Genomic DNA, 22,831 nt, shown 5'->3' on the forward strand with positions numbered 1-22,831 from the left:
ACAGCTATGGTTCCAAACTGTGTTACACAAACCTAGATACACAGACAAATTTTCGTCGTGCATTGCTGGGGTGTAAATCAGTGGAATCTATTGAGCTCTGCTGGGGTGGAGGAGATTAGAGCCATTGTCGTGGTGTCTAATTTATTTCTGTTTTTTCTGACTTAATGTAATCTCTGTTCTTGCTCAGTGGGGAGAGCAGCCAGTTATCTTTGTAGTCCTGCCCAAAGACTGAAACCCCTTGTTTTGGGCAGGAGGCTGCTACTCCCAGGGACGTGCTGCTGTTTGCTGACCCTTTGAGTGCAGAGATGAAGGCAGTGCATTGAGAAAGCAGCTCCTGAGCACTACTTGTGCTTCATTAAAAACCCCAGCATCTTTATCAGCTGTTATCGGAGGTTTCCTTGGATTTGGCCACTTCATGCCCCTGCCTGTTCAGGTTGTGTTGTTTTCATGGCATTTTCTGGCCCTGGAGAGCTGCCCTGCAAGTGCAGTGAGTGCTGTCTGCGCAGGGCTGGGCATGTGGCTCCCCTCCAGTACTGAAATCTGAGCATCTGAATACTTTCTTCCCTGGTTTTGTGTTTTTGGATGTGAAACATACAGAGCTGGTGTTGCAGCCAGTGTCACTAATTCCTTCTCCTTCCCTTGACAGAAAGTTGGTGACTCTGTTTTCCCACCATCATAGATAGTGACGGCGATGCTGAAGGCACTGGGCGAGTTGCTCCTCCTCAGCTCTTCTGTGTGAGGTGAGCAGCCATCCTGATGGGCAAAAAATGCTGAATTGCAGGATTTCTGAGGGCCCTTCTTCTCCACACCCCAGGACTTCACTGCTGCATTGGACTTCTGAATGATGCTCAAGATTTCTGAGCTTGTGTGCTTCCTATGAGGCCCCTTGTGGTCTGTGTTACACTGCCTGGGTGCTGGGACTTGGTGGGTTGCATTCTGAATTAAATGTGAATTCTGAATAAAATTAACCCAGAAGACACGAGCAAAGCATAAATGTGGTCCCTTGCCCACGTTACTGTATTTGGTCAGGTTGGACATGAGATGCTGTTCATCTGAAATGCAGGAATGAGCTAAACCAGATAACAGATATTATATTGTATCTCCCACTGTAGTTAGTCAATATCTGATTAAATGTAATTGCATGAATTTATCATGATAGAAGCTGTTTTAAAGTAATTTGAATACAGCCTGGAATTAAAAGCTCTACTGTATATTCAGTGTGTACAATTTCCAGATTTATCTTCAGTTTCTTATCAAGAACGATGCTGTGTATTATGTGCTATGACAATGTTGCTTTTCATAAGGTTAGGAATGTAATAGAATTTTCTGGACTGAACTTCTAATAACTGATAATTTTAATGAAAATCACCAAGATTATGCCCGTGAAGACAAATCTTGAAGGCAGGTATTATCTCCATCCTTATGCAAGTACAGATGTGACATTTTTAACTATAAAAGTAGGATTAATCACTAATAAGTAGAACTATGTGGAGAATTTAAGTATGGTATAAATACATGGTATAAATACAAAAGCTGTTGCATCAGAAAAATTAATATGTAAATTTACATCGGAAACTTGTTTGATGTGGAAGTACCATGAATGTTTTTTGAGATTTCTGAATTGTTCCCACCTGAATATGGATGAATCCAAAATAACTTGAAACTCATGTAAAGTCTGCCTAAGTCTCTAGTTGGTCATCTTGTGGAATGAGAGACACAAAGATTGGAATTACTGGACTGAATTGGAATTTTTAAGATTTTATTTTGTAGTATGAATTTCTTAATCTCCACTGTTTGGAGCTTTTCTGTAGTATGTAAACAATGTGGGTGTTTGCTGAAGCTGGCATTTAGGAGTTGGTCTCCTTCTTTGTATGGGAGTCCCAGAGAAACATTCCTCCTTGCTTCCAGCACCACTCAGTGATTATCTTAATGAATTGTGTGGTCTAAAACTGCTGCAGCAGCAGGACTTGATCCACTCCTGTCTCATTCACAATGTACCTCTGGTATTTGAAGTGTTGGGGAGCTTAATTAAAATCCCTTAGTCAGAGAGACCTCTCTGCAGTAATTGGTTGCTGACCTGGAGCTCGAAGATCCAAAGGGACTTGAATGAGTGTCCCAAATTCCACAGAAATGCCTGTGTAGTGTCTGGTTTTCCCTTTCAAGCTGGTCCATCATGTGCTAATAAGCAACCCCCATCTCCCTGCTTTTCCTGCTGCATTTCTGGTGTTGCTTTTGTGTTTACACAGGGTTTGGAACTAAAACACTTCCAGGCCTGGATCTTAAATGTAGGGCGTGGATTTGGAGCTGAATTTTGTACATGGAATCCATTCTCACTTTGGTTTAGTCTGCCTATATCAAGATAACATCCCTGCTAAAGATAATAGAGAAAAGAAGGGACACACCACACACTGCCACTGGATCCCTTGCCATTTATTGGCACTGGCAGATTTCTTCTTAAGAGCCTGCTAGAAGCATTTACAGTGGCTTTGTAGGATGGGACTGTAGGTCCTCTGGGAGCTGGCCCTTCTCTCTCTCTTCTCCTCCTCCTTTTCTTGTCTCCCTCTCCAAGTGAAGCACCTGTAACAGACTTGTCCTCATCAAATCTGGCACACAGGGACTGGTAAATCTGCAGTGGCCACCAAGTTACCCTTAGGCTGAGCCTGTTGCCTTGGTGCTTTACATTTTTTAACAAGCCTTCTCTTTTTTTTTTTTTTTTTTTTTTTTTAATTCTAGGACCAAAGAATACAAGAGACTGAATTATCTGAATTATGCTTCTACAACAGAACTGGGTTTCTCCTCATTGGGCATGGCAGAGCCTGGGGAAGCCCTTCCTTTTGTTTGTTTTCTTAATGTTGCAAACAGCTGATCTACAAGCCAGGAGAGGTCACCAGTTTGTCTGGAAAACAGGTAGGAAAAATACCTCTACTAGGTATTTGCTGTATTAAAGCATGGTATGATTGTCCTTTCTCCATTCTGTTTTAGTTCAATAATAAATTTTAAAAGTCTGATAATGTCTTCTGTTCTAATTTTTTTTTTTAATTCTGAAAAATAGAAGGGGTTAATCTGTCGTTGACATTAGTAATCTACATGTCTGTTGCAATTATGCATCCAGAGCATAATTCTGGACTCCTTAATGCTTGTCATCTAAGAGTATTTTTACTGGATTTTTATCCTAATGTTGCTTTCTTTGAAATATTTAATAATTTTCTTTTAATTTTTGCATGCAAGGGGCACACCAACATCTCTCAGGATGACCTGAGTCAGAAGTCCATGCTCTTGGTCAATCTATTTGTAATTCCATTGGTACATTTAGTGAATTATTTCTGTCCCTCAGTCAGGTTGGATACATGCAGTGGTTGAATGTGTACAAGGTGTGGAAGCCTGTGAAGATGCTTTGGGAGCACCGCAGCTCTTGGTGCTGGAGTGGGTGGGTGATACAGCTGCACACAACCAAACATGGTGCATCAGATGTTTGCTTTGTAGCACAACACACAACAGCAAAGAATGTTCAATGAAATGGAAAGATTGGTTAATTTGGGAAATGTTTACTTAAAGTGCTTAATCAAAAATGCCCAACTGAACCAGGGCTTTCATTGCCCAGGATCCCTTTGAGGTCTGGCCTTTTGTGACTGAGCAACACAGTGATTAAATTTGATGGAAAAATAATTTCCCTTTTGTTTTGTTTTGGAGGGGGGTCTTTGTTATTTTGGTTATTTATTTTTTAATTACATTTCTGTAGAAGGTAATAGACTGAATTAGTGGAAAAATGAAGCAGTTTTTCTGGGAGAAGTCCTGTCCTTCTGTCAGGATCAACACAAACTTCTTGCTTGGCTGCTGGTGTAGGAAGCTGGGGAAGGGCTGGTAAAGTACAGCATGATACTGTATTTCTAAAGACTTTTTCATTACACTGTCTAGCATGTGAAATGAGGAGGAAATAAACAGTGACTCTCCTTTCTTCAATTCACTGTTATTTACATGATTTTTGAACAAGCTTTGAAAGGTAGAGTTGTTTTCTTAAGACAAATTAGAGCCTTCAGTGCTGTCTGTCTTCAGTCATTAGGGCTGTGCATTGTTAATCATAGAACTTCAATTTGACTTGATGATTCTAGCTGAAAACAAGAAGCTTTCAATGCTTCAAAGGCATCTGGGGCAGATGTAATTAGAGCTAAGAAAATTTGGTGCCCAGGATTGTGTGGGCACCACGCTCTGAAAGCCCCACAATAGGATTGTTGTTAAGATTCCTCTTCCAGATGCACAAGAAAATTGTTAGTTCTCATGACTCCCACAGTGGATTAAAATATCTGATCTCTCGAGAGTCACTTTCAAAACTTTAAATCCTAAGAGTATTTTGATGTACTTTCTCTGCTTACGGAGTGGCATGAGGTAGAAAACAACTTTGACTGATATGTTTTCCACATGAAAATACCTTGTGAGTTCCAGCTAAATGTATTGTCCCAACTGAGAAAAAAAGATTTTTCTCCAATATTTGTAAACATTACCCCCCCTCCCTCCCTTTTTTCCCCCACTGAAGGATTTTGTTGAAAGTTAGATAAAGTTACATCTGAGTCCCAAATGTTTAGTTCCAGGTTGAAATGAATAGTATGTTCACCCAAAACATTTTGTTTTGCTGAGAAACTAAGTGTAATTTGTGAAGCCCCTACTTCCTCTGCAGTAGTAATGAAACATCAGCATTTCTAAATCTTGAATCTTGTGTTTTTGCAGTTGTCCTGAGAAATAACACAAGGGGCAGTAAATGGCAGTCAGCTGTCAGGGTGGTATATGTGTCTTGATTTTGTAAACATTTTCATACCTTAACTGAAAAGATTTTTCAGGTGTGATTAGTCACAAAGGTTTGTCTTTCAGAAGATTAAAAGAAAGTGTTTTGGAAAGAGAGGGGTGGTGACTTAAATGGAATAGGTGGATCAGGAGAGGTAGAAGAGTTAGCATAACCCCTTGTGGTAAGATATTAATAATAAAATAACTCTGGGATGTACATCATGGAAATCTTGATCTCTTGAGATCTGTGGCTTGTATAATAATTGTATAAAAAAATCATCCTATAGTTTGAGGACTTTTGTGCCCAATACTAAATAATGAAAAGTTAATAAAAGCGCAGCACAGTGAACCAAAAATTAAGTAACTTTTAAAATAAAAGCTGAGCAGATCCATTCTAGTAGAAAGAAAACCTGCAGCTGTTGTCCTTTTACTTAATAAAATAATCTGATGAGAAATGAGCAATCCATAATGGGAAAGGGGATGATCTGTTCTGTTTTTAAATCTTGAATTGTCTGTTGTTAGCATGGCAAGTTACTTACCTGCTGGGGAGAGATTCAACTTCTTATTGAAATGTCATGCTTTATAATTAAATAAGATTATGCTACTGAAAGCTCTGACTTTATGAAAATGAATTTATATGTACTGAAATAAATTTTCCTAGCACACACAAATCCAGGGAGGCATCCTTAATATGGACGGGGCTGGGGAAAAGGAGAAACATCATATCATTGCTGCAGTTTATAATACAGAGTTTTTTTCAGCTAAATCCTTGACACTATCTAATGAATACTTGTACATTTTAATTCTGGGTTTGGTGGTCTTGGTCTAGGGGAAAACAACGGTACTGAAACCACTGCATCTAAAAAACCCCAGGCTCTGAAATTCTAAAACACGAGAACTTGGCAGTGTGAGGTAATTTTATACATACTCTTCCCTCAGCTATTCATAGGGCTGTCACTTGCATGTTGCTTATTTGTGACCTGTCTTAAAACCATTTATTTTGAACTTTTGCCTTCTAGAAGTTACAAATTAATATCCGTGTCTTCTGGTTTCCAGACATTTCTTGTCAGATACTCATTTAGTGGCCACTAAACATGAAAACAATAATCATATCAGCTGAATCACTCAGCAACATCAAATAGCTGAATAATTTTCTTGCACTTGCTAAATTTAATTGGACCTAAATTCTTGTAAATTAATAGTATTTAGTGCAGTTGCCAATTAGCAATTTGAATATTTCACCATGTTAATTTTCTCCAACACTTCAGTAATCCTAGGAGTTCCTGGTATTTCTGCAATGCCAGTATGCCTGTGTTTTAGTGATGGCCTCTCAGGGTTTAATTTTTTTAAAACTCTATATAGAATATTTAAAACTCTATACAGAATATTGACACATACATGAGTCCACATCATAATTCTAGTTGTCTTTTCTTCTTTTTTTTTTTTTTTTTTTTTTGACTGACTCTCTAAAATTTAGCTCCAAAATCAGAATTAAGTGTAAGAAACAAGTAAATATTTTGAGTACTTTACAGGAAGGGGCTGATATTAGGATTACAAAGTGCTGGAGTGTCTCTTTCCAGATATTCTTTTTGTAGCTCATGGACAGGTTTCTGGCTCCCCTTCACTGCTGGTGTCTTCAGCTCCTCCATAAACTACACCCCAGGCATGTGGTGTTTCCCCCAAAATAAAAACAGAATGCAAGATATAAGGGACATAGCCCATAAAAGGCTCTCAGAGCTAAAGCAATGATATGGGTTTATTTTTTAATGAGGGAAATATTGTAAAAATGTTTTTTCTAGGATGAAAATGCCCTAATTTTTAGAAAAATGGTTCTTCAATCCTGGTAAAAATGCTATCTATCAGGGAATAATCCTCTGTCTACTATGGAAGGGAGGAAGGGGACTGTTAGAAACCCAGATGTTGTGTCCCAGTGAGTTTTCCTGCTCTGGAAAAAATGAATCAGGATGGCTATTTAGCCCAGCAGGGACATGCTCCCTGATATGAGTGGAAGAGCACTGAAAGTGAGGTATCAGACTGGGAAATGGGTTTGTAATGATTCTGATCACAGCAGAGAGATTTTTACCTGAGGAAGAAACCATTAAACGTCTGGAGTTCGTGGGCTTTTGGGAGCCAGGTGTGTGAGCTGTGAGTACTCCTGCCCGAGGTGAACATATAAAAACTTTAATTTTGGAGTTACTACCTGTATTTGAAAGTTAGCCTTAAAACAGGGTTAGCAGATGGGTTTTGATCTTTAGTCATTCTTCAGAAACAATCCATAATGGAAAAGGGACGAAATGAACTTTTCAGGGAACAACTTCTAATGTGGAGGAACCTTTGAACCACCTGTGAGTGTGGGTGAGCCAACCCTGGCTATGATGAAAAAAGGCCTTTTGTTCTCTGTTCTCTGATAATACTGCCATAAAATGCCCTTTCTCAAGATTGTAATTTCATGAAGGTCAAGTGCTGGTTTGGAAGTGCCTTTGACCTTATGTCTTAAAAGACAAGCTTTTACCTACGTACACCAAATGTTAAAAGGAGTCCAGGTCTTCAAAGGACAGTAGAGCTCAAATCTGCTGAAAGGAGACTCAAAAATAGCTCTGCAACAAGTGAAGTTTTCCCAAAGCTCAACAAAATAAGTGTGATTATCTGTCCTAAATGAAGTGGTTTCTTTATTTGTTGGGACAACAGCTCGTGAATGAAGCACAAATGGCTTTTTAGTGATCTTCGTGTGGTGTCTGGATGGTTTGTGGTGTATCTGACTGATGCTTCCAAACTTCTCATTGTGTGGTAAAAATTCTAATTGTGGCTTGTTCTTATGCTGCCTTGGTGGATGGAGTTTTAAATGCTGAAAATTCCAAGTGGAAATTTGGCCTTGATATAATCAAACTTTGTATTATTCAAAAGATCTTTGCTATGCTAAGAGGTTGGAACAGAAGTGATGCTCCGGGGTTATAGATTGCAGTCTTGTAGTATTGACAGCAGAAGCAGTTAGTAGTTTTAAAAAAACCTATTAAGTTCTGTTCTCAAAATAACCAGGACACTGCCATAAACCTGGTAATGAGAAGTTCTTCTAAAATGATAAATCTTCTTATTTTTACCTTTACTTTATTCATGGTCAGTTTATGCTTCTGTTCCTGAACCAGACTGCTCTTTAATTTAAGTAATTCTTCTTTTGGTCATTGCTGCTAATGCATTTATGAATTGAGGATACCAAGCTTCTAGACCCCTGTGAGTAAACTTATTTCTTAGAACTGGTTGGTCAAATGAAATACTTTCTTAGCACTGCTCCTCAGAATGATATCAAATCTCAATTAAGATGTTTTACTGTATTTAACTGGAATTATAAATGTCTGGCTTAGAATATCTCAGAATAATTTTTTTAAAAATACCTTGTAATGAACAGTTTAATTTGAAGCAGTGTAGTTGTTTTTAATGTGTTGGCGTAGTTTCATTATGTAGCTGTTAAAAAAGTGATTTAAATAAAAAAATAGTACTTAGTTCTAAATTTATCTAAAATAATTACTTATGAATAACATTTTATGAGACAGTATAAATTATGCTTCTATTTCTACAAAACATTAAAAATACAGTAACATTTGAAGATGCAAAGGAAGTTGTTTTGCAAAATTTCATTAGGAGCAAAATTTAATATGCTGGTTGATATTAGTCACTGATATTTGAGAAGCTTTAAGAGTGGCCTCAAAGCTAATCTCACATTTCCTCAGACAGAAGTGCAGCTGTTTCAGATTGATAAATATTTGGTTTTCTTTCTTCTTTGTTCCTTACAATTTCCTTTCCACATTTCCACCTTTCTGTTCCATGAATCTCAACATTTTATTACATTTGGTTCTGCTGCTCCACCCATCTTATTCCACTTCTGATAGTAGTATCATCAACTAGTCTTATTTTCTCAACAGCTGAATCCAGCTTGTCTTGGAGCTGTGGGGATGCACCTGTTGCCTTAATTTATAAACCTTTGCAGGAATTGGTCAATTCATGTTTAGATGGGTGAGACATTTCAAAGTTGGTGGAGACCTTGTGTCCTCAGCCAGGAAATTCGGGGGAGTTTGGCAGAGAGCAAGACAAATGTACACCAGAAGACTTCCATAAAAGCTGGAAAAGGTTTCTTATGCTGGAACATCATTTTCCAGCCTGGTCTTTCCTCCAGGTGCTTAAAGTCTGCTGCTGGGTTGGATAAATGCCAGGGCAGCCCATGGCACACCCACTTGGGTCCTGTCCTCATCCCACTGGGCTGGAAGCGCTGTGTATGGGACATGGATGAAGGACCTGTGGCACAGAGAGTGCCAGCCAGCATGAGAGACGTTGGAATAGCTCCTGAAGGAGTTTGGGATGCTGGTTAGAGATACAGAAATACTTAAACTGGTGCTGTTTTTCCTTGTCTGTAAAACTTGGCTTGTTTATTAGCTCTGGTTTCCTGTGGGGAGCTGCGGACAGCAGAAGGAGGTTCTTGGTGGCACTGCTTAAAGAAGGAATCCTTGAGTTATTATATTTTCCTAGAAAAGCACTCCAGCAGCAGTATGGGCAGCACTGAGTACAATCCAACTAAAAAGGCAAGCAGAGGAGGAACTGAAAGAACCCTGAAATAAATGCTGAAATTAACACTTGATGTGCCTGGAGTAGGAGTTCCTTGGCAGAGGCGAGCTGAGCCTGGCTGTGGGCTGGCTGCCTTCAGGGGGGAGCTTTTGCAGCATGTGCCTGATTATTTTGTTATTGTTGGGCTTGCAAAACTATTTCAGCAGTTCTTTTACAGTAAGGCTGCCTACTTTAGCAAACATCTTTGTCAACCAGCATCAGATGTTCAGTAGGTGGTGGTTTAAACTAGATTACACAGGAGATTCACACTAATCTTTTAATGTCCCTCTTCTCTTCTTGAGAATAATGGTTTTTGAGAATAAGGTGCTTTTTTCTGTTTTTTTGTTGGTATTGGGAAAAGTATGTTAGGCTTCTCATCCTTTTCTTTCCTCAATGGTTACTATGGGAACAGAGCTGGGGGTCACAGGGGAAAATCTGCAAAAGTGGTTTCTTTTAAATAGTTCATTTTAAAAAATAAAAAGATAGCTTATTATTGGAATTGTGGTACTTTTCATTCAACTTTGTTGGATTGTATTGTTGTACATATTTCAGTCACAAAAGAAGCACAGTGAGTGGCAAGAAAAACAGATTGGGATGTTTTTGTAGTTTTTCCTTGGGGTTAATTTTTTTTAATTGAATGCAGCTGTTGGAAAGATTTCTCTTGTTATGTATAGGCATAGCATTAAAAATGGATGATCACATTTTCAGCCTGTTTTAGTGGAGTACTAGATTTAATTATTCTGCTGCCCTTGTTCAGAACCCTGCAGGTTTTTTTTTTAAATAAGTCTATCTTAAGGGTTTTACTTTGCCACTTAGTTGAATGGCTTCAGTATATAAGGGTAATCACTTCCTCATTCAGCTCTTGTGTAGAGCACAACTGTGGGTGAAAATAACACAAAATTGTATTAGAAATCCCTAAAATACATGTAGTTGTTCTCAGGATGCAAGTTATGCTGCTGCCTCTTTCTAGGGACTCTTCATGAGGTTTGGGAAGTCTGCCCTCTGGTATCCTTATTCCCTAGATTTTTTTTTCTGCTGCTGTTTTTGAGAAGAATCCTGCCATTATAATTTTATTATTTTTTTCTTTTATTTCTAAAAAGAAAAAAAAATGCATTCTTTCTTAGTTTCAAAAAATGTGCATGGCAAAAGCCAGGAACACGAAATAGAGAAGTTGGAAGGGATATTTTGTGGTAATTCAGGTTATTTCCATAGTCCTGACATGATTTAATTCACTATGTCTCAGCTAGTGGATAGGTATGATGAAATGACCACTTAATGCAGGAGTTTTGAGTGTCAGAGCTTCAGTTTGCCTGGACTGAGACCAGTCCAAGTGCAGGGTGTGATTCCAGAGGCACTGCCTGCTCCTTGCTCTTGATGCCACTGCCTGTTCTCTACCTCTTTGCAGAATTCTGCAGTTCCTTTTTCCAGAGACCTTTTAAAGCTCATGGTTGAATCTGTCTCCGTGTAGTACTTGCTTGTAATAGTGATTTAGGATTATAGAGCTAAGTTTGGAAAAGCATGTTAAACCCTCATTATAACTGTTCTAAATACATTGGTTCTGTATGCTGGGGGTGAGTTGTAGACAGTTGCTGCAGCAGATCCAGCTTTTGTGTGGCATGTCCTGGAAGGCCAGCCATGAAAAATCACTTTTCAAATGAGAACTTAATAAAAACTTTCCTGCTCTGAATGCTAAGCCCTACTCCCCGTGCGATTAGTGGTTTCATTTCTTTCCCAGCAGTTGGGTAATGATTATGGCTCCAGATGCTGCAGGAGTGATAAAGAGAGTGATTAATTTCAGTTGAAAGGGCATATGTTCAAAGAGGAGCCAGCCCAGCACCTCCAACGCAGAGCCCACGCTGCTGAGTGTGTGTGCCGTGGTACCCAGCTGATCCCAGGGACAGCACCAGGCAACCTCCCTGAGTTACCTGGAGCAATATATTTGCTGCTTGGTTGTTGTATTATTTCCCCTGGATCCTTTTAAAAGCTCTTCATAGCTCTGTAAAGCAGTGCTGTCAGATTTTCAGCTTTGGGGAGGGGCTGATGTCACCAGCACAGCCCAAGTGACTGTGAGTGAGCTCGGGGCTGTGTTTATACCCTGCACAGAATTAAGTGGTAATGAAGGGTTCGTGTTCCCTGGCTTAGTCAACAGCAGCTTTAAAGGTGTTCCTACGCTTCATTTGCAAGAATAGTTCATGCTGTATGCCTCTGAAAAATTCTGACATTTAAAGCATTTTATTTTCAATATGCTTAAAAATTAAATGTGCAAGGTAGGTACTTCTTTAAGTCTTTATCAGGATTTTTTTGACCCACTGAATAAGTCAACAGAAATATGAAACATGACTGGGTGTGCCACCCATGTGGTTAAATCCAGGGGACATCTGGTGTTTGTTGTGTTACCACCTGAAATTTTTCACTGTTTGGTGTCTTTTGGGGTTTATTCTGTCACCCCTGAGATCCAAAGACCTTCAAATTTCAATAGTGCAATAATATCCACCTACATGTGAGACATGTTTTACTTCTCTACATGGTGACATTTATAATCATAATTTTCACAGGTTTGAAGCTGCTGAAGGGAAAACTTCAGTATTTGTGACATCTTTAGCATCTTTTGACCCATTAGTTACATTTATATCACTCATCTGCTTCTACACAAAACAAATGCTTTTCTTCTGTCTGTTGAAGATCTTCACAGTGGAGACACTGGATAGAGAAAAAATTATTTCTATACTTTAAATTTTCTATGCATTCAATTTTGATGTGTATTAGCTGCAGAGTTTTGAAGTAACTGTCTGGATGGGGTACAGAATTAGAATTTTTACAGACAAGGACTAAAAGGAGGCTTTATTGATTAAACACCAGAAACTTTCTGGAAGTTCTGTTATTAATTATAGTGCTCATAAGGTAGCACTCATGTTTTTATTGTAATTCCCTTAGTATTCTTGGTTGCATTAATAAAATAATGCTGTATCCAAGCAGAAGGGAAAATGAATTTCAGTGAATTGTTTGCAGCTCTGTGTATTAAATGCATATGGTGTATCACTAGAATAATTTATCTAAACTTCAGTATTTTCAGTTAAACTAACTCAGTACATCTGTTTTTCAATTGGCATTAAATATTTCATAGCTGCTGTATAGCTGTATCTTGATTTAAAACATTGTTAGTGTGAAATTTGTGATTCTGCAGGTTGGAGGTTGTGTCTGCATTTAAGAGGAGGCACTTGGATTTGTTTTGAAGTTGTAGGAATCTGATAATGAGGGTTTATCCAAACTTTTAACTGTTATTGATCCCACTTTTCTCTTAAGGAAATATCAATCCTCTATCTTCTGCATTCCTCTGCAAAATGCCAAGATGACCTTGCTTTTCGGATTGTCCCCAATTTTAAACATGAGAAAGTGTGCAAAACAACCTTCCCCAAACCCTGAGTACATCCTTGCCTGCACAGCACTGGGAAAATTATCTGTGTGTCTGAGTGTTAAATATGTTGCTTAGATGTCAGTGCTTCTGTGTGTGTTTATGTTTATTTTAATTTTTGCCTGTGTTTTATGTCACCCGTGTATAATTACAGTGTTGCCACCCAGCCAAGGGCACTGGCATGGTGGCAGAAATAGAAACAGAGCTGCAATGTTTTGAGAAGACTGGGGATGGATCAAATGAGAGACAGGGAAGTCAGAGTAAATGATGACAGTAATGTTATTGTGCCCTAAGGGTCTTGCAAAGTACAGTACTTAAAACCCAATTTTTTGCTTTGTAGATAAGTGAGCGTGTCTCGGTTAAATCAATATACGTGTGCAATAGATGATAAAACTTGGTATTACATACCTCCTTTGATATTTTTCATACTTACTGCTTTAAAGGTAGCATTATATTTATGTTCAGAACACTCCAAAGTACTTTATGCCTTTTGTTATGAGCTTTCGAACATGTTGCTTGGTTTAGTAATGGGAGCTCAGGCAGCCTGAAATTGTCACTCTCATGTTGGGTATTTATTGATGGTTAATTGACTGCTGACCTTTGCCAGGACTGTCTTCAAAGAGCAGGGAGTGATACCAGGGGATAGTAAATCAAGGAAATTGAAAAGCAGGTGAGAAAAGGTAATTCTATGCAGTTACATTTAAATTTTGGAGCTGTTTTTTATAGATGAAAACAAAGGTTAAAATCAAACAACTCCTCACCCCCACTGCTTTTCCCATAGATATTTCAATCTGCTCCAATATAAAAAAGAAAATTTTACTTACTCTTCTTCTTACTACCCTTCTTCTTCGTCCTTGATTGATTTTTTTTTTTAAATGGATGAGCCAGCTTTCGAAGTCTTCAGAATGATTTAATTATTACAGCACACAGGGGCCCAAATCAGATTTAAGGTTTTTTTGATGTAGTTTATGGAATAAACCAGCAAACAGATGCAGAGGATGGAAAGCTGCTGGTACTCAAATCAACTAGGTGATTCTGCAGGCAGAAGATTCCCCCTAGACCTTAACTGAAAGGTCAGGAGGCAACCTCATTATGTGCCATTTAATCCAATGTCATTGGGATAAATGTATTGTAACTGTGTGTCTGTGGTGTATCAGGAGCTAAAGAACTGGTAAAACTCACAGTGTTCTGACTATATTGCCAAATAAAGCTATGCTACATTCAATAAAGCAATTATATGAAAAGCATTATAGTCAGCTTCAATTCCAATACCAGGAGCATGATCAATCATTTTCAATCCAAGAGATGGTCTAATCGCTTTTTGTTGCTGCTTTGAAAGGTTACATTACTCAGTTATCTTGCAGCTGAGCAACCTTTTCATGTTTGCTTCATGTAGGATTTTATAGATGTTCTTTCTTTTACTCTCAGTGTTTTGGTATGGACTGTTTAGTGAGAGTTTAAAAATTTCCCTAACCTTTACTCATCCCAATAACTTTTTACAGTTCTTAAACCTTTTTGGAATAGAAGACCTAATTGTCATTATCAACAAACGTGATTTTTTTTCAATCTATTTATCTTTATGAAATCCCCTTTTGCTCCTGGTGCTGGTGTTGCCACTTCTCTTTCAGTGAGAAGTGATATACTTACTGCATAAATAATCTCACCTGGCTTCATCCTGAGCTTGTTCCTGTGCAGTTCAAGGACTTCTCTTCCCTTGGCACAATCCAGCCTGGGACTGTGACTGGCTGTTTGTTGTTCAGGGTCATTGCTGTGACCAGCAGTGGTTTCTCTGCCCCCTCCTCTGCTTCGCTCCTGCTGCATGGGCAGTGCTCTGCAGGCTCTGTTCTGTGGGTATTAATGGATACTACCTGGGAAACACTACTGAATTCCTTCCTTAATCGGGCAATTTGGGAAGTAGTTAAGGACAACTGGGTTATCATCATTAGGACAGTGCTAGTGAGTTGATACTTGAGTGCAAAGACATGAGAGAATGGGGCAAAGGTTTCCATCAAGCTTTCCTTTTGCTTCACCTCTCAAAGATAACAGGTGTTGGACTGATGATTCAACTTACTTTTTTCTTTTCTTTTTTTTTTTTTTTTTCCCAGAAGCCTAGATACTTGGTGAAAGATCCTTATTTTCAGGTCTTGTGGAGCCAATTCTAGCCAATACTTTTCTTGTGGACAGTGCCATTTAGACAATATCAGTCACAATGCAAAAGATTAACTTTTAAGCAAAAGGACACCTCCTTTTCTAAGAGACAAACCTGAGTAATAGTTACTTGAATTACTGTACCCTCGATGCTGCTTGTTGACCCATAAATTTGTTCCCTCCCTAGACCAGTAAAATGAATGTATTTTGCATGAATGAGAGCTAAAAGGTCTGTAGCATTTTAGTTGTTTTCTTCCCCATGTAAATAGCACTTGAAGCAGCTGGAAAATTTTAGCTTAAGAATAAATTATCAGAGATTTGTTCCTTTTTTATGTCTTTGGTATTGGCAAAGCTGTCTTGTCTCTTAATGTATTGCTGATGGATTTTTCATTTATTTATTCACTAAATCCTAGCAGTTTCCTTATGCCCAACTCAAATACACATTTTAGTGCCAGAAACTGTCCTGTTATGCTATGGATACACACACACATGTGTTCTGTTCTCCTTATTTTTGGGTAGCTTTTAACATGTGGAAGGTCACTACATCTGAATGAATGTCTGGTGTTTTTTTTGTTTTTACTCTTTTTCAGAACAAATTTATTCAGCCTGACTTCTATATGCTTTGTGCACTGACAGCTGCATGGAGGTGCCACAGGATGTCACAGGAATCTGCTGATTGTTAATGTCATGCATTATTCTGGATTTCTTTTTATTTTATTTTGTTCTTGTTAAACTAGGCTGGTAAATGCCATATGCAGAATTTCATAGCTTTTTCATAAAACCCTTCTAGTATCTTTCTGGAGACTCTGTTGATAAACTTTCCCTTAAGCTTACATACAAATTAAATGTGAGAACCTGTGGCTAAAAGAAGTTGCTCCAAGGCAATGATTCACAAGGATGAAAAATCAATGAAAGTTTCATTAAGAAAAGGGAGGAAAGTTTAGATGGGCTCTTTGCTTTGCTTTCCTGTGGGAAGCAGAGTGAGAAACCATTTTATTCATCTTTATTCTTAGAAATAGGGATCATAATGTGTATGGGGGTATTTTTGAGTGTGCTGTGTGGAATTGTCCTCTGGAATTGTCCTTGGCTGGTGACTTGGAACCTGTTCAGGTGGGTGTATTCATGCAGGAGGCTGCAGCACAGAACTGCTGCCACGGGGAGATGTGTCCTCTCCTGGGCAGGGGTTTGCCACCCATATTCCCACTCCTCAGGGGCTCAGGTCCTGCTGGAGGAGTCGATTTGAAGCCTGATGTGAAGGAAGCTATATTTCCCCCCTATATTTGGAAGGATTTTCTGTTGAATCAGCAGGGTGCAGCAGCAGTGAGGGTGGGCAGTGGGAGGGCAGCAGGGGGCTGCAGTGTGCACGCCGGTTCTGGCACAGGCACCTGCTCGGGCTGTGCGTGGGAACTCCTCTCTGCTGGGAGTGTTGTCTTGTGGAAGCTGGACTTCTATAGCAACCGTATTTCCCTGTCATAACTCTCAATCTTTGGTTTTTTTTTAGTTTTGCTATTAAAACTTGGTGATGACACATGTTAACAGTCTCCTGGTGACGTTCAGCAGTTGTACATCTGTTTGTTTTCATTAAATACTGTTTTTTGAAAAGTTTAAGGGCTGATCCGATTAAAACACAGTTAGGATGGAAAAGCTGGCGAGGTTTTCGCAGCCAAGAGTAAATTTATTTCTCCAATCTTGTTTAAAAAAGCAGGAATGCTGGCAGGGTTGAGTAGTAAATACGAGCTGTACATCTTGTTCAGTGAGCTTTTTCTGGATGCCTCGTGTGAACCGAGCAAGTGAGTTAAGTGAAACACACGTGACTCAGGCTCTGACAGGGTTGTGGTGATGGATTAAAATCAGATGAGTGAAGCTGCTGCCACCCCAGACCATCTGCCCCACTCTTTGTTGTGCATCCCAGAACAGCAGTATTTGGTCTGTTCATGAATCAGCTTTTATAAAGCAGAATTTAGCCTGGAATTTTAAAGTCATCTGAACTGGGCCTGTTTTGCTTTAATATGCTTCTCCTAAATGGTTTTGGGGAGCTTTCAGACTGCCCCAGCTGTTTGATAAGGCATACTAAAAATGGGCTGTTGTGTGTATTTCTGACCTGGGTAATGTGCTTGTGCTGCTCCCTCACTTGCCTCTGCTGCTCTGTGGAAGTGCAAACGTGCACATTTATGTGCTTGCTCTGCTCTGTGTTGTGTCCACAGCCCTCTGAGTGTCCCTGTGCCAGCACTGCCTACCCTGGGGGTCAGCACAAATGCTGCTTTCAGGCTAAAGTTTCTTCACTCTACATTTGAGGTCCTGTTTACCATTTCAATCCCATGGAACTGCTGTACCCATTTGTAAATATTCTACCTTAAGAGCAAGCTACTATTTTTTGCTTAAGTATTTGGTTGATAACGTGCAGTGATTGCCTAACTTGCATCTTCACCTGCAGCGCACCTGAACTGTAATTTGAGGAAAAATTACTTGGTTTTAGAGCAGAATTGGATTAAAGTTGATTAGCTAGAGAAAATGTGGTGTACCACAAATTGATGCTGGGTTGTGTTGAATGCAATAAACAGGAATAAACAAGCGTATGGGGCTGGAAATCCCATGCCCACAAGTGCCATGGGCTCCAGCACGACCTGTTCACCTTTCCCAGGTTTTGAACAGTGGCAAATGAACAGATTGGATCAGATCTTGTTTCAGCAACGTCTGTTTCCACAGCTGAAGTTCCCATATGATCAGATCCTATAAATTATTTAAGATGCAGAAGCTGTGTAACCAGAGTCTCCCATAAAGGTTAGGCTCCATCTGTTCTGCCAACCTCGAGGCCTGTGCATTTCATGCCATTGTCTGTATTGCTGGGTGACATTAGAAGAGTCAGGAGCATTCAAACATTGCCTCCTATTTGCTGCACAGCAGTGAAGACCTCACTGCACTAGCACCACACACCTGAGATGCTCTTGGCCCAACTTCATTCTTAGTCAGTGAGAAAGGAGCTGAACTGGACTGTGTACAGCACCAAGAGATCTGAGAGGTTCTTGTAAAAAATATAAATAGGAAAACTCAAAAAAATCTAGTCTTTTGGGTTACTCTTGTATACAGTCTGTCTTGTTTAAAACACGCTTTCAGTTTAAAATCTTACAGCTGATCAGTATTTCTGTGATTCTGTTCAGAAATGAGAGTAGCAGAATTTCCTATACAACACCACCAAAGGAAATGATTTCATGTGCAAGTGATGAGGAGAATAAGAATGGAGTTTTGGAAATTGAAACTCCTTTTCCAAGTTTCTTCCTTTCAAAGAGCAGGAATCAAGTTTCTGAAAAGCTCCCTGAATTTTGCTTTGTGATATTAAAATGAAATATTGACATTGTTTTCTGGTTTCTCTTCCAACTCAAGTGATATGTATATTCCTAGGTACTTTATTCTACATATACAACATCCCCAGAGAAATGTATGTTCCTAAAATGAGTGTAGCTTCAGGTGTAGGTAAAGGAGTCATTGCAACTATCACAGCTGTTTAGACTAAAATTATGGGAGTAAGGAAGGATAAAGTTTGGTCTCGTGGAGGAAGATTACAAACTTCTAAAGCTTAATTTTCAGAGCTTCGTTTTCTCCTGTTCAGGTTATTGTGACCCTTCCTTGAATCTCTTTCTTAAAGCTGGATGATTTCCTTTCATTGGAAAGTTGGAAACCAGGTGGGATTGTAGATAAAATATCTTCTGGGTAGCTCCTGTATAATTTTTATAAGTATAATAATTATGTTTCAGTCTTGTATTTTTCTGATGCAAAACCAAACCCCAGCTACTGTTCCAGCTTTTTTCTGTGAAAACATAAAGCTTTAACAGGCATGGTGGTGACAGCTGCCTGGTACCTGTGGTGTTACTGGTTGTTAGAAATTGTGTTCATGGGCTCTGTTCTGGGGAAATTTATAGCTCACAGTTTTGGGAGAGGTGGAGAACAACCAAAGCTAAATAAAGTAGGTTGTTTTCTTTTTTTTTTTTCTTCCTAATTTGAGAAGATTTTGTGGTAGATTATGTTTGGCAGACTGGTCTGGCCTCATCCAAAGCTTTTTGTGTGTGTGTGTGACAGCTCAAAAGCGGAATGATTTAGACTCCCTTGCTGCCATATATATTAGAGCTCAGCATTTTGCAGCTACTGAAGACAGATCAGACAGAGCTGATGTGCTTGGGTAGAGAACTCACGTGAGAATTTATGGGTGGCAGCAGCACAGGCAGTGTAGAGGCTCTGGAGAAATCCTGTTCCTGTTGTCTGTGGCAATCCTGGTGGGGTGGCCAGGGAATTAGCACCATTCCTGGCACCTCTGGGCCCTGGTCTTGGAATGTGTTTGGACTGGGCTATGGTGAGAGCCCAGGAGCTGTGCAGCAGTTTCAGGGGTGTTCCAGGTGTGTACCCCTACTGGAGAGTAGGTGAGACATTCAGTGTGCATCAAGGATTTATCCCAGAGCTGAAAAAAAAATTAAAAAGAGGCAGTTAAATCTCTCTTTATGCTTTTTGACTTTATGGGATTTCTTCGTTCTGTGCCGTGACTGAGGTTTTTTGAGCTGAATGCTGAAAATATAACAGAACATAAAAGCTCATAAATTTAACAGAAGGTAGAAAGGCCACAGAATGAATAAATACATTTACCTTCCAGGAAATACTTTTGCTAGGAGCTTCTCTTCGTTCAGGTCGGGCTCCATCTCCTCAAGCATATAAATTCCTGTGGATCTTGTTTCCAGAAAGAGCTCTCTCCCAGGAGGCTTTAGTGGCTCCTTGGAATGAAACTAACTACTGAGGGCAGGTGGGCACTATTCCTAATTTTAATGCAATCACTTTGCTTGATGCTTTTAAAGAAAGGGAAAGAGTGAGAGTGGCCTAGAGCTGCCACCTCTTTTCTCTCTCTTGCCCCTGCACTGCCAAGCCAAGCCCTGTTTCCTGTCTGCTTTTGTGTGGACCTGTCCTGTCCCCGTGCAGCTTTGCATCCATCAGGGAAAGAGGGGAAAAAAAAAGGTGAAATGAAGGTTAGTGGTTGTGCAGGACACACTGCACCGAGGGCTGTGATAGAGTGGGAAGAAGGATGTTTGCCAGCAGGTTACTGTGCTCAGGGTCATCAATAAAAGGAAATGTAATTGTCACTTTTCTTTTACAATACTTTACCTTGGATTGTTTTTCCCATTTCTCTGAATCCATAGCTGTGACAACAAATGCTGTTTATGGGGACCAGTCAGCAGAGAGTTAAACTCTGGTAAATGGTATGTAGTTCACCTAGGCTTAGCAGAATTGCAGGAAAACAGAATTTACAGCAGAAAACAAACAATAAAATCCGACATAACAAATTAGGAGTTGCTAACTGCTGCTGTTGTAGCAGGCGTCCTCCTGCACTGTGACCTTCCAGGTGTTCTTTGTGCTGTTGTTAGTGCCTGTCTGCTTTGGAGGGAAAGCAATTCAATGAACAGACTGAGGCAGAAGAGAATATCTGTGGTTTTAATAGTTTTGTCAGGCCTCTGCTTATTCTTAGATAAATTCTTTAATGGAAGAAATAATAAATTGGATATTAAAATGCATCAGCTGCCCAAAACCACAGTGGACTTTTATGTATTTGAAGAGTGGTCAGACTTACCTGAAGTCAGCATGACATTATTTTTGCTCATGCAAAGATGTTTAGCTCTCTCTAAAAAAATGGGGAATACTTTTCTCCCTGGTCAGTCCTCAAACTGATCAGTAATTTCCTTCGAGGGGCTGAATTAGTGCTAAAATGTTTGTGAGTGCAAATTTTGTGAAGCATATTGTTTCTCAATTTGTCAGAAGGACAGGCAGGGAAGGCTGTGACACCTTTCTGCTGCAGTGAGGAGCTGCTCAAATAATCCAGCATGAATCAAATCAGGATCAAAGCGCTTCATTGATTTATTAATGGGATGTAATTAACCAGTAAGCAGTGAACTGTATGTTCAGGGCCAGTATCAGTAATGCACCAGCTGAGCTGCAGTACAAGAGGTTTAATATAACTTTATAAACACCTTTCAAGTTATAATCCCCAAAAGTTTCTAATCACCATCCCAGCTCCTGTTTGTGTGTAGGGGGGGGTCTTCTCCCACAGATGATGTGAATGTTGTGCCCTGTGGTATCTGCCTCCCACTGCTTTCTCTCCTCTGCTATAAGCAGAAAGATCATGCCTTTAAAAATACTTTTCAAGCAGATTTCTTTCTTTGTTTCAGAAGTCTGTACAATTCTTTGGCTGTTTAATCTGGCTGATGGCTCATGGTCATCCTCTTCAGTGCTGGACAGGCACCTTTTTTGGCAGTTTTGGGTGCTCCCAGTGCCATACAAAACTCTGATAAACTACATCTTGGAGTGGTTCTGGCAACTGCTTTTTCTGCAGATGATATTTAAATCCCAGCCTTGGGATTACCTTAACTTAATGTACTAAGCAATGTGATACAGCTGTGGCTGCTCATCTCCTACTTATTTCCATTTGCTTTGCAGCTGCATCCATTTCTGTTACTTGCTAAGTGGCCTTTCCATTTATAAGGGGATTCAAGAATAGATGAGAAAACACTTGCAATTTTTGCTGTATTATATCTCTCTGTAAGAGACCTAATACTATTTTCATTTTAACAAAGGAGAAATACTTACTTATGTCCATAGCTGGCTTCCTCTGGGTAAATAGGCAGTCTGTCTGCAGTAATTTCAAAGTGATGGAGCACTCAGATACATTTTTGGTATTTTGTTTAGTTCAGTTGATGTAATCTCCAGTCTCTCTCTGTTTCAAACCAAAATATTATTCTGGATATCAGTTTTTATTTCTGGCTTATTAAAGAAACAGAACATTTCTTGGCAGGTTATTGATCTGTTGCCAGTTTACCTTTTCTTCCCCTTTTATTCTCCACATTCTTGGTGCAGCACAGTTCTGTGCTCAGAGTTGTTGCTGATGGGGAGGAAGTGTGGTACTGAAACTCTCACAGTGTCTTGCCAGTGCTGCACTTTGTGCAATGACAAGGCTCTTTGAAACATGGCCACATCAGAAACAACGGTAGGAATAAAATACATTTTAAAAAAGCTTTTGGTGCAGGGCTGCCAAAAGGTCTGGGGTTTCCAACCTGAAATTTCTGGAGCACTGGCTGCAGTCAGGGCACTGCTCATGAATACTTTTATCTGTGTGTGTTCTGGCCACTTGGGTGTCCTTCAGGGCATGGTGGAACCAGAGTGTTCGATCCAGGGCAGGGAATGGATCACTCAACGTCCCAGAGGGATGGGGTGAGCTTGTCTAATGGCGACTCCACAGGACCCAGGAGGCACTTAATCATATTGTTGGCAGCATTCCTTTAGCTCCTGACATTGAAACCTCATCTGTTTGTTAGCCTTGATTCTAACCAGCTTCCCCATATTTTTTTTACCTTTTGTGGTATGTTATAAAGGCTAATCTGTGTTAATTTTTTATTTTATTTTTTTACAATTTTATGTTTTGCATGTTTGGATTTCTGTGATCCTTTTTAACAAGCTTGTTCCTCATTCTAGCTTTTTCATAAAGTACTTTGCAGTGATCATTTACATCTCTTGTAAAGATTTTGTTCTATTTGATTTGGAACAAAATTGTTTCAAGTGTATAGACATCACCCTTTTAACAACAGTGTAAATAGATATTGAGTTGGTAGGCACTTCAGTTCTTCTACTTATGATTTTAAAATTAAGTCAGAACTACTCATAAAGCATAGGCTACTACTGTGTTGTAGTTTCCTTCTATTCTTTCTGGTGCAGATACCAGTAGCTGAGGCTCTCCTGGTAAATATCCAACCCCAAAATCTGGAAGAGATATCTGAAATATTGAATCCAATTACCGAGTTTTTAAAGAAATATTTTACAGGCAATTAACCATGACTACCAGTAATTTTTTGAAGTGTTATGTTGTTTTGACTGCAT

General features: G+C 39.4%; 1 protein-coding gene across 1 annotated transcript in view; it reads left to right on the top strand.

Annotated features, from left to right (window-relative positions):
• THSD7B (thrombospondin type 1 domain containing 7B) overlaps positions 1–22,831 on the top strand; it is a 297,727-nt gene that overhangs the window by 54,063 nt on the left and 220,833 nt on the right. The window contains exons 5-6 of the mRNA XM_053948041.1: positions 647–740; positions 2,734–2,907. Of these exons, the coding sequence (XP_053804016.1) occupies positions 2,769–2,907 (139 nt within the window). The 5' untranslated portion in view covers positions 647–740; positions 2,734–2,768. The remainder of the gene's footprint in view (positions 1–646; positions 741–2,733; positions 2,908–22,831) is intronic.

Source organism: Vidua chalybeata, chromosome 7 (genome assembly GCF_026979565.1).
Source record: "Vidua chalybeata isolate OUT-0048 chromosome 7, bVidCha1 merged haplotype, whole genome shotgun sequence".
NCBI classification, from domain to species: domain Eukaryota; kingdom Metazoa; phylum Chordata; class Aves; order Passeriformes; family Viduidae; genus Vidua; species Vidua chalybeata.